Source organism: Ochotona princeps, chromosome 15 (genome assembly GCF_030435755.1).
Source record: "Ochotona princeps isolate mOchPri1 chromosome 15, mOchPri1.hap1, whole genome shotgun sequence".
NCBI lineage: Eukaryota > Metazoa > Chordata > Mammalia > Lagomorpha > Ochotonidae > Ochotona > Ochotona princeps.
In genome coordinates, this window is record NC_080846.1 from 5,478,250 (window position 1) to 5,490,953 (window position 12,704).

General features: G+C 43.8%; 1 protein-coding gene across 1 annotated transcript in view; it reads left to right on the forward strand.

Annotated features, from left to right (window-relative positions):
• The first annotated feature begins 3,589 nt into the window (after window positions 1-3,589).
• Window positions 3,590-12,704, forward strand: part of ENTHD1 (ENTH domain containing 1) — a 128,237-nt gene continuing 119,122 nt past the window's right edge. The window contains exons 1-2 of the mRNA XM_058673448.1: window positions 3,590-3,647; window positions 8,501-8,988. Coding sequence (XP_058529431.1) covers window positions 8,640-8,988 — 349 coding nt within the window. The 5' untranslated portion in view covers window positions 3,590-3,647; window positions 8,501-8,639. The remainder of the gene's footprint in view (window positions 3,648-8,500; window positions 8,989-12,704) is intronic.

Sequence of the window (12,704 nt, forward strand, 5' to 3'; positions counted from 1 at the left end):
TGCAGGAACATTGCCAAGTTCCTGCAATCTGTTGGCCGTGACCCCAATTATTCAACAGATCCCAAGACAAGGGCTAAGACGTGACCAAACAGCAAGGCTCTGAGCTTCCCTGGCTAGCGACTGGGAGGGCAGGGAAGGCTGATGGTTTCGGCTTGTGCTCTGATGAGGAAGACACTTTCCCATTGCCGCCCACCCCGGGAGAGAAGAGATTCTAAGCCCCCTGCCCAGTTTAGGTCAGAGCACAAAACAAAAACATCTCAAAGAGCCAGATGCTGAGGCAGTTCGCCCTGACTGGCAGATGAGTTACAGAACGTCTTGGGAGAAGAGCAAAACCACCTGCGAGGTCTATGTCACAGGAGCTCTACAGCTCAGCACAGAGGCAGGGCCTGGGACCAGAGGCCCGGGTGGGCAGGTGGGTGGGCAGGCAGGCGGGCAGCATCCACCTCCACCATCATGAGAATAAAGACCTGAGTGTGAGGTCAGCATTTCAGCTTCCAGCATTGTTGGTCATTCACGGGGACGATGGGGCAGAATCCAAACAGCAAGCATTCTGGGTGCTGGGATCCAAGAGGGACTTGAGAAAAATGGAAAATCAGGAGGACTCAGGAATGTGTAGCATCTGAACTTACTCAAAATGGAGACATTTTCTTTTAAAACCACACATTAAAAAATTAGGGGCCAGTGCTGTGGCACACCTGCAGCACAGCGTCCCATAACAAAGGCCCCTTTTTGACTCCTGGCAGCTCTACTTCCCATCCACCTTCTTGTTAATGTGCCTGGGAAAGCAGAGGACAATGGCCCAAGGGCTGGGGTCCCTGCCCCCAAGTGGAAGACCCAAGTGGTAAAACGCATACCTCTGATTCAATAGTGTGCATTCAGGTAGTGTCTTTTCATCCACTGAGTAAACAATGTGTGCACACCCACTCCATGTTAGGCGTGCTCTGGGTGCAGAGCAGGTCCCAGTGAGCAAACCACGGGCATGGTCCTCCTGGCTCCTGCATGCTGACAAAGGGAGACACAGTCAGTATATTCTAGAGGGAAGTGCAATGGGGCCGGAGCCGCAATGAGTGTGTGTGTGTGTGTGTGTGTGTCTGTGTGTGTGTGTGTGTGGTGGGGAGGATGATTTCACACAGACAGGTTAAGGGACATAGCAGTCAGACTGACAGACAGTTGTGGAGATGACTTTTGCAGACATAGCGGTTGACAGATACTGGTGTGATCTGACTAGGGACTTCCATTTTAAGAGTCTCACCTGACTGTGTTGCTGAAACTAGATTGTAAGAGAGAGAACGGAAGCTGAGAGCGGAGTAAGGAGGGTATTGTAGGAGTCTAGGCAAGAAATGGCAGTGGCTTAGACCATGGTGGGGGAGGTGGCAGGGAGCAGTCAGAGTGTGAGCACGTAGTGTTTGGAGAATCGGGGGCAGAGACTGTGGAGGAATACAGTATCAATAAAGCAAGCAGTATTTGGGTTGTTAGTCATCCTGACTCTCCAAGGGAAGCTGGCAGATGGGATGTAAGGAGTAAGCGATTGAAGAGTCAAATAGGGGCTAGGGCAGCATGATGCGTCCTTTGCTGAGATTAGAAAGACCAACAGAGATGGGCCTAGAAGGAAAGATGAGGCGCTTATTTCAGACATCTTGGCATTGAGATGTCCACAGACAGACCTGTGGGGAAATCATGCGAAGTTAGATACTTGGGCTGGCAGTTCAGAAGTTGGGGCTGAAGGACAAGCCTTGCAGCTGTTGGTTCAGAGGGGAATTAACAAGTTACCATCACCTAGGGAGTGAAGAGAGAGAAGACACAGGTTGGAGAACAGATTTGGCTAGAGTTGAGATTCAGAGAATTGAGAAAAACTAAGTGAGAGGCAGAGGAGAAGAGGGTTTTTGGAAATCACGTGAAGTAAACTTTACTTTTATAAAAACTTGAGTTCAGAAAATTAGAGAAGAGAAACCAGCCAAGTTGTCTTCATTGAATAACTGCATTTGGTGGATGCCACAATTCTGCAACTAAACTGTGCCCCCAAATGGAAGAATGAAGCCAGGAGCCAGGAACTGCATCCAGGTCTCCCACCTAGGTGGCAGGGACTGAAGCCTTCAGGCATCATCTGCTATCTTCCAAGGTCAACACCAGCAGGAAGTTGGACTGGAAGCAGAGGGAGACTCAGTTCTACAACCTCCAATATAAGATGTGGGCATCCCAAGTTATGGATTACTGCACTGTGCCACAACACCTGCCCACAACACTTGGCATTTCTCCTGGACCTAACCAGCTCCTTCCCTGCCACGGGCACCTCCACCCTCATGGAGACTGCAATCTTTAATCCTGCTCTGTCTCCTGTTCACACCTGCTGCTTCTATCGTCCATGTCATGGCAATTCTCAGGTCCCAAACTCTTTCTTGGTTCAACTGTTTCTGGGGACCCTCACCCTAGTCATCTCAGACTTCTCAGACTCCAAACGTTTCACACAGAACCTATCATCTGTATATCTTCCTTTTCAGTAAAAATAAATACATACTTTTAAAATAAATACTTTTAAAAAATAATGTCAGCTATCATTATACTCATAATAACAAATTACGAGTCAAGTAGCAGGAACTAAAAGCAAGTTACTTTGCCCACTAATCTTTTTCTTATGCTCGGAGTCTTCCCCCACCCCATCCTAATCAGTACTGTACCCACTCACTGACAACCTTGGAAACAGGTTTGATCACCTTTTCAGTGCCCACTGGATGTCATCTTCTGGTGGCGTGGACAAGGTGCTTCATGCTCCGCCACCCTCTGCCACTTCACCTCCCTCTGCTGTTCCACTAACTGCCTCAGTGTCAGCCACAGTCATGTAGTCCTTGTAGTTACCGAGATAGGGGGTTCTCTTGGCTTCTTGGCCACAGTGTCCACCTCTGCGTCGTCTCTCTAGTGAACTCCCTGTCATTCGTCCACGTGTGAAGTCTTCTGTGAAACTGGGCCTGCCATGCTTCATGGGGGAATGCGATGCTCTCTCCTCTGCTGTCACGCTACACAGATCTTGTCACATTCTCCTGTGAGGGTGTCTGTCACCCCCAGGAGTCTAAACACACGGGGCTGACTTTTACCTCAGGGTCCTTACTGCCTGGCACGAAGTGGCTGCACGCGCGAGTCCAGCTGAGCATGTCCACGGCACAGGCTGGGCTGCGGCTCTCCAGATTACACTCTTCCATCCTTGAGGTGTCAATTAGCTGCCTGAGGCGGTTACAATGACACTAGCAGCACACCCTGTAAACATCTATTCTTTGAATGGAGGATTACAAGCATTAACCCCAGCCCCAATTTATCTAATTTATAGCGATCCCTTACACTGCACATGTCTGTACAAATAACTTTGGCTATTATAACTATGAGTGAAGCTAAAAAACAAATACTACGGTTGTCTGCTAACCATTTTCCTACACTCTAAAGTCTTTTTCCTTCTTGTCACCGGATACCCTTCAGGGCGGACATATGAAGCACCCTCCGGTCCATTTTGCTCCAGGCCCTGTCGGGAGCGGACGCAAGGGACCGGAAGTGAGGAAGCGGAAGTGGGTAGAGTCTTCGAGGGGGACTAGCCGGAGACCCTGAGGATTTGAACCTGAGAGAGGAAAGGCCCACAGGCAGCTCCTGGGCCTCAACCTGAGGTAACAGCTCAAAGTTTTTGAGTGTGCGGGTGGAGGGCGGCCTCTGGGAGATACCTGCTGTGAGACGCCATGATGCCCCTTCCTCCTTCTAGAACCCTCCCCGTGGGCCGGCCTGCGGCGCCTCAGGCACCGCCTCAGTGGTGGCTTCAGCAGAGGCGGAGGGGGTTGCCTGGCCGAAGCGGGCTGGGTCTCTCCATCCGCCTGCGTGGAGCTCGCTCTCACCTGCTTGATCAAGGAACGAAGTGGACGCCGGCTGTGGCCATGCCAGGTCGAGCCTGTCTCCCAGCCGTCTGTCACGGAGGAGCTAAGCCTCGGCGGGGGAAATGGCGGGCAGGAGCTCAAACCCGCACGCACCTTGAAGGGCGGGCTGCGGGCGGCAGGGGCGGCAGCTTGCTTCTCCAGCTCCTGGGTGGCGTCCGCCCTCTTCTTAGAATCCCCTCCTCGGCGCTGCTCGCCATCAATGCTCCTGTCAGGCTTGGCCCGCGTCTGGCCGGCTCTTCCGGTCCTGACTTTCAGTTCCAAAATGCAAAAGGCGCTAACAGCTTGTGTTCTCCACGTCCCGTTGGGCGATCAGGTCCTCCATTATGTGAGGCCATTTCCAGTCTTTATCCAAAATATTTACCTGTTGGCTTTGTGTGAGGCGACCGCTCACCTCACTGTGGCTGTCATGCTATCTATGGTCTAGGCACTGCACTATCTTTCAGAAATCCAAAGTTAGAAAAATAAAAATCGAGTTCTAAAACTCAGCCTGAAGAGATTTGGGTGAGATTGTGATTCTATAGATTAATGATACCTGGTAATTTAAATCATTTTCTGTGACAATTTAGATAAGAGATGTTGTGGGGAAGTAGCATTTCAATAGTGGGCAAATCTAAAAAGAAAACTAAGAAACCTTTTGTATGTTAGCATTTGTTAGCTGGGGGACTATTAGGGAGAACAGTTCCTTTACTAAGCAGGAATAGTATGTTGTTGAAGGTAGAGATCATGTTTTAGAAAGAGAAATGTAAGTATAAAAAATAAATGCAAAAGAGAAATGGTAGGTCTTTAGGAATATTTGTTGATTTGAAAATGTTTGCTCAGAACTCAAGAATTTTACTTGATGATTACAAGAGCTAGGTATTATTATTATTTTTTAAAATAATAGTGTCTATAGTCTAGGGCAGTAAAGCCATTGCAGTTTTGTCCCAGAGGATATTGCTGGTGTCTGCCGAGCCTAGAGCTAAGGGGTGGATGCAGTGGCCAAGGTCCTGGCCCACAAGGAGCTTCTAGTTTGGTCTTGAAGAAAGACCGGGGTGAATTCACAGACACACACCATTGTAAGGAGCGCGGAGGAAATGAACAGGCACTCAGAAGGGTGTGAGGAGAGACGTTAGGAGTTACCAAGGTCAGTGAAGGCCTCTCAGAAAAGAAACAGAAATTTGTGACATGAAAACATTCACTTTCTTCTTCTAAATATTATAATGGTGTGGGTAGCCCGACAATCAAAACGCCCGTGTGGACATTTACCCAGGTAGTACATCACCATATGTGTTGCTTAAGGGTGCGTTCTGAGAAACATGTCATTTGGTGATTTCATCATTGTGTGAACATAATATGCTTAGAGGGCTGCTGTATCATTAGGTGATGTAATGTTATGGGAACACCATTGCTTATATAGTCCGTCTTTGACCAAAACCTCATTATGCAGTGCATAATTAACTGCAACCTCAAAGTTATTTGATGATATGAGTAAAGCAAGCATTTACATGTAGACAGGTGTCTAAACAACATATAGTTTACAAATAATACCAATTAATTGAATTCCTTGTTGGTCTGAAAAGACAGCAGTAGTAAGTTGGGGCAGGTGTTGTGGTCTAGCAGGGTGAACATCTCTTGGGATCCTGCATCCCATTATGACGTGCCAGTTCGTGTCCCACCTGCTCCATTTCCAGTCCAGCTTCCTGATAATGCACCCTAGCAGGCAGATGTTTAAAGTGCCTTGGCTACTGCCACCCACATGGGAGACCCTAAGGGATCTGCAGATTCTTACTTGGGCCTGGCCCAGCCCTGGCTAACATGGGCATTTGGAGAATAAGCCAGCAGATGGAAAATCTTTCTCTATCACTCTCTTACTGTTTCTATTCCTTTAAAATAGATAAACATTAAAAGAAATAGAATAGTGTATACTTTGTTCCTGTAGCAAAGTATTGTTCAGGGCAGTATACTAGTAAGTGATTAGTAAGTGATACTAATTAGTAAGTGGTATTAATTCACTATCTAGACTTTCTTTTTTGTGGTTATTTTAATGGTTAGATGGTTGGGACTATGTTTAATTTTTGTATGGTGTCAAGCATATCCATATTAAGCCATTGTATTGGATTCAAGAGTATTATTTTGATATTTTTCTGGAGCAGAACCCTTATTTACATTCTTTCTAAAAATTTAAGAATGCAGATTAGAGAATATAGGAAAACTTGAAAACTAAAATTTCCTCCAGAATATAAATGGCTATCCAAAAAAATGAATTTTAGCAACTATTGTCTGCTTCTAACACTTACAGTTTTAACAGGCTTTCTTAAAAAATAGATTTGTAAAGGGAGCAATCAATATTTGTTGCTATAAGCAAATGTTACAGTGTATCTGCATTGAATGAGTTGGCAAGAGGAGAAAAAGGACAATAGAAAATTCTCATGATTGAAAATTTTAATAGCTTATTGAATCATAAATCAGGTTTCTGCTGTACATAAAGGCAGATAGAATGTCTATATTTGAAGTGCAAATGAGAAAAAATCAGAAGGTTGTAGAAATATACTTTCCTTTTTCTTCCTATCTCTTTCTGAGAAATATTAATTAAAATGATAGATTTTCTGTCTCATTTATCTAAGGATGCATGTACTTGTGCCAGAAAAGAAGATAATGACTTCCTTTGACTTCTGCAACAGGAATGATGGTTCATTTAGGATGTTTCTGAAAAAATATGTTTTCTTCAGTACACACACAAGTTCGTCAAGCCTAAGCTAGTATCTGAGAAGGTCAAGGAGGGGAAACAAAACTAAAAATGACAAATACATTCGTTATGGATTTTAACATTTTTACTTGTGTGTGTGTGTGTGTGTGTGTGTGTGCAGTTTTGCTAGTAAAATCTGATTATAGCTTACACAGGCTTTGGTGGGCCTGGGTGCTCAGCAGGGCTTGAAATCAATTTGGTACATTAACTTCATCACCGTAAATGATGAATCTCTAGAGAAATTGCAAACTAACTGACTCACCTTAATGCAAAAAGTGAAAAAGGGGGGAAGGGAATAGTCTCATATAAATTATGAATTGATTAATTCACAAGCATCATATGAAGCTCTGGGACTCCATTCCTTTTTAAGGTTTAAATGTATGTATATTTTAATTTTAAAATCTATTTCATTTGAAAGGCAGGAAGTGGTCATCTATCTTCAGGTTCAGTCTGTATGACCACAGAGCCAGAGCTGGGTCAGTCAAAGCCAGGAGCCTAGAACCGTATCTAGGTCTCCAACTGGGCGGCAGGGGTCCAAGAACCTGACCCGTTATCTGCTGCCTCCCAGGGTGTAGATTGAACAAGCTGATCCAAGAAATGGGAGCCAGGACTCAAACCAACCTAATATGGGGTGTGGCTGTCCAGGTATTCTCCTTTTTTCTTCCCTGTTGGTTTTATTCATTTTAAAGGCAGAGTGACAGGCCTTTCATTTGCTGGTTTATTCCTCAAATGCCTGTGGCAGTGGGCACAGGAACAGGCTAAAGTTAGGGGTTAGGAACTCCATCCTGATCTTCATTGTGGTGGCAGGGACTCAAGCCCTTGAGCCACCTGCTGCCTCCCAGGATCCACATTAGCAGGAAGCTGGACTGGAAACAGACTGGATCCCAGCACTCTATGGGGTGGGCATCCCAAGCAGTAACTTAAACCACTCCACCACAATGCATAGCCCATCTTCTGTGTTACCTACTATGCCCAAAATGTGCTTGAATGTATTTTTATAGCAGCTAAAATCATCTCTTTGATATCTGTCAAATACATGCTGATCACTCCAGACTTGAATGTTAATGTCAACACTGTAATCCTAAATTCATATTTTTATTCATGAAGTGAGTAAAGAAAGTAATTTACCCATTCCTTTGAATTTACCAGCATTATCTGGACTAAATACTGACTTTATGGGATTAGGAATTCCCTTGAAGTCTCCTGAGATGTGACTGTCTCAATAGCTGACTGACTTCAGTTTACAATAGTAACAAGACATTTAGATCAGATTCTAATGACTTCTAGTTCTAAGAAGAATGCAGTCCTAGGATCACTAGTTGATTCCAAGACTCACTTTTTCAAAGCCATCATTTAAGTTAATTTTAGGACATAATATTTTTAGCCCTGAAAAGAGTTGTACAAATACAAATGCCATTTTTAATGTCCGTTGTTCATGTAGTGCTTCATAATTATTCTGTTGCTGCCCAAATAGATTTCCTACAGAAACTTTTTTTTCTTTTTAAGATTTTATTTATAAATTTGAAAGGCAGAGAGGGCCTGGGGAGACAGAGATATCTTCTGTCCACTGGTTAATGTGGCAATGGTCAGGGTCAGGCCAGGCCAAAGCCAGGATTCATCTGGGTCTTCCACTTTGGTGTCAGGAACTTAAATACTGAAGTCATGTTCTGTCTTTCCATACACATTAACAGGTAGCTGGATCCTAAGTGGAACAGCCAGGACTTGAACTGGTGCTGTGATACAGGATGCTGCTGTCATAGGAGGTGGTCTAACTCACTATGCCTCAACATCATCTCCTTCTGTAGACATTAAAAAAGTAATTTATATATGTTTATCAACTGGTGCATTTTTTATGCTTGCTTTGTAGGAAATTGGTACTTTATCAACATGGAGACTAATCATTTGGAGTTGGGGACCATTTACCTGTCAGGAGCATTGTAAACCAATGGCACAGCTTCTATTTCATTGTTATCATCACCTGTCTCACCTTTAAATTTGTCTTACTCATGGCATTCAGAAGGCAAATGAAAAACTTTGTGAAAAATTACTCAGATGCAGAAATTAAAGTCAGGGAAGCAACTTCCAATGACCCGTGGGGTCCCTCTAGTTCTCTCATGTTGGATATCAGTGACTTGACTTTCAACACGAGTTCTCTCTCGGAGATTATGAATATGCTATGGCAGAGACTCGGTGACCATGGGAAAAACTGGCGCCATGTGTACAAATCCCTTACGCTAATGGATTATCTTATCAAGAACGGATCAAAGAGAGTTATTCAGCATTGCAGAGAGGGCTTCAGTAACCTTCATACATTGAAAGATTTTCAGCATGTCGATGAAGCTGGGAAAGACCAAGGTAAAAGTAAGGAGGTTTATACAGTGTGCTAAAAAAGATGACTTGGGAGGGTCGTTTGGAAACAGGGGTATGGAGAGGTTGTTCTTGCATGTACCAGATAACTTTCTTGAGGGGCAATGAGGCTTTCAAATCTAATCATCTGGCTTGACTCCTCAGGGCCTTAAGGGCCTTAGAGAACAAGGATTTTTTTCTCTTTTTTTGGAAATGATGTGTCAGATGAACACAGATTCCTTTTTTTTGTGTGTGTGTATATATATATGTGTGTGTGTGTATATATATATATATATATATATATATATATATATATATTCTATTAATTACATTGCATTATGTGACACAGTTTCATAGGCTCTGGGATTCCCCCAACGCCTCCCCATAGCCTCCCCCCATGGTGGATTCCTCCACCTTGTTGCTGTATTACATTTCAAATTCAGTCAAGATTCTCTCATTGCAAGCGTATACCAAGCATACAGTCCAGCATCTTATTGTCCAGGTAAATTCAGTGGTTTCTTGGGGAGACCATCTCTGGTCTGCAGGCAGAGCTGGCAGAATATCATCCCGATCAATTTAAAGCCCCAGCATAACATCAACGACAATTTACAACATTATAGAATTAATTGACATGGTATTGAATAACCAATATGTTAAAAAATGCAAATTCTTAACCACATCCTGTGACTACTTCATTGACATTTCAATTTCAGTTTGTATACTACTGGCTTCTATACACCTTAAAATGGCTATAAGGTACTATTCAGTTGTCTCGTGTCTATTTTCATTGTAGTATTTAGCAGGTTATAGTGCTGAAGCATAATTTTGCTGAACTTGGCAGATTTTAAGATAGTCTAAACTGGGTTATAACTCTAACAAGGCATGTGTCAACAATTGAGGTGCAGAACAGTTTGAGGAGGGGTGTGCAGAGAAATCTTCAATACCTTAGTGAGGAGTAACTAATCTTTGTGTCCTACACAAAGGTATGTGTGAGTCCACGCTGACCGTTTCCTGTCTGGTTCTAAGCTTTCCTTGTTGTTCTCTGTCTGTCTATTCTAATTTGTGTGTGTGTGTGGGAGGGTGTGTTTGTGGGGGGGCTCTGGAGCGACCCTGATGGTCATTGCAAGAGAGGGTGGGGATCCAATGCCCAGGACCAGAGAAAGCTCCTCTCCCTAGTCCCAAAGGAATTTTACTGTTCTGTTTCTGTGGACCACTCAGGGTTCCTGGCTGTTGTTCCGATGACCTTGGATCCTGCGAGGAAGGATTTGGGTTTCTTCCATCCCATGTGGTAGATCCAAACTGGGGTGAATGACCTCAGAGTTCTCGGCCTCCGAAGGCACTCTAATTCCCCGTGGTCTCTTTGGCAGTTGGGATGTAGTCCTTGGTGGCCGTACTGATAGTCCTTGGTGAGGATCCGAGAGTCTCCAGGGTTGGAATACAAGCTTCCTCCTGTCCCGCTGCTCCACTCTGGGGTCCCCCGCTGCTCTGAACACAGATTCCTAATAAAATGATACCTCATGAAAAATGAATAAAGTGAATAAAACAAGAGGCCTGGCAATTTAGTAATGTCACCATATCTCATAATACGACTGGAGTATATCCATGAATTACAGAAATGTTTCCAAAGACTATGGAATCTTCAAAAGCCATCCAGATGGAAGTAATTATATGAACACAGAAATTTAGGTTGTGAAATAATCCTGATGTGGGTGGAGGAGGAGGTGCAGTCGGAAGGAGTTATAGAAGAAGAGATGATTCAGTTGTACCTGATAGTCTACAGTGGTGAAAGAATCTGTACTTCCTCTCCTTAGAATGCTGAATAGTTTTATGAATCATGAGAAGAGGATAAAATTTGGTGCAGTCTCTGTTAAGCATGTGTTGTAAGTAGATTCTTTAGGGTAGTGTTAGGGCTGCAGAAAGTATAGTTTTCACATATTTCTCACCTACTCTCACCTACGTACAATTTCTCCTATTACTGTCTGTTATCTTGTATTAGTTTGGTGCATTTGTTTAAATTGATGAACCAATATTGATAACAGTATTAGCTAAGGTTCACATTTTATATCTGAATTCACTCTTTGTGCTGTACAGGCCTCTGATGCCTTTTAACCTGTTTTTGTTTATTAGAGATCCCATCCACTGAAGTATTGCTCAGCTGCCTGCAGTGGCCCTGGGTGGCGCTGGGACCTGGGCTGGCACCAGGAGCTCAGGCCAACCTCCAGTAGGGGTGGCAGGAGCCCGTTACTTGAACTATCTCTGTGGAGCTGGAAAACCCTTGTAGCTCAGAATAGGTGCACTGTTCAACCTGGTTTTTCTTCTCTTGAACTCCTGCCAACTACTAATGTTCGTGCTGTCTGTAACCACCTTTGTGTAGCTATCCAGAGTTGGAATCATATGTTCTTACCTTTTCAGATTGGTTTCTTGTACTTATATGACTTTTATTTTTTAATTATTTTTGAAAGATTTATTTACTTATATTGGAAAGGCAAATTTACAGACAGAAGGAGAGACAGAGGAAAAGATTTTCCATTCGTTGGTTCACTCCCTAAGTGGCTGCAACATTTGGAACTGAGCCAATCTGAAGCCAGGAGCCAGGGCCTCTTCTAGGTCTCCCACATGGATGCAGGGTCCCAAGGCTTTGGGCTGTCCTCGACTGCTTTCCCAGGTCACAAGCAGGGAGTTGGACGGGAAGCAGGGCTGCTGGGGTTAGAACCAGTGCCCACATGGGATCCTGGTGTGTTCAAGGCAAGGATTTTAGCTGCTAAGCTACCTGGCCAAGGATTTTTTTTTAAATTTGTAATCATCATACTGAACATGAAATATCTCATTTTGGTTTGGTTTATCTTTTCCTGTCCTTGCTAGAAATTTATGTCTTTGGAAAAATGCCTCTTCAGATTCTTAGTCCATTTTTAGCTGTTTTTTTTTCAGTTGTTGAGTTTAATAGTTCTTTGTGTATTTTGGATATAAAACTTTATTAAGTGATTTGAAAGAATCATCTCCCATTTTGTAGGTTGCCTTTTTACATTCTACATATTGTCTTCTGATATACAAATGTTTCATTTATTTTGTTTTTAAAAAACATTTAATTGACTATTTGAAAGGAATAATTTTTAAAAAGATTTATTTTTTTTATTGAAAAGCAGTTTTATAGAGAAAAAGATCCTCCATCCACTGTTTCACTCCTCGGATGATGGCAATGGCCGGAGCTGACCCGATCTGAAGTCAGGAGATCCTTCTGGGTCTCTCATGTGGATACAGGGTCCCAAGGCTTTGGGATGTTCTCTATTGCTTTCCCAGGTCACTAGCAGGGTGCTGAATGGGAAGAGGAGCAGCTAGGACACAAACCAATGCCCATATGGGATCCTAATGCTTGCAAGGGGAGGATTAGTCAATTTAGCCATCATGCAGATTTTTTTTCTTAATAGAGAGGTGAGACAGAGAGATCTTCTACCCACTGGTTCACTCCCTAAATGACCACCACGGCTAGAGCTGGGTTGATCTGAGGCTTGGAGCCAGGAGCTGCTTGGCTCCCCATGTGGGTATAATGACCCAAGGAATCGGGCCATCCTCTGTTGACCATAAACAGAGAGCTGGATGGGAAGTGGAATAGCTGGGACACAAGTCAGTGCCCATATGAGATGCTAGTGCTTGCAAGTAGAAAATTAGCCTGTTAAGCTGCTGGGGGCCCAATTTTATTTGTTTTTCAAAGGTTTGAGGGCTAGACA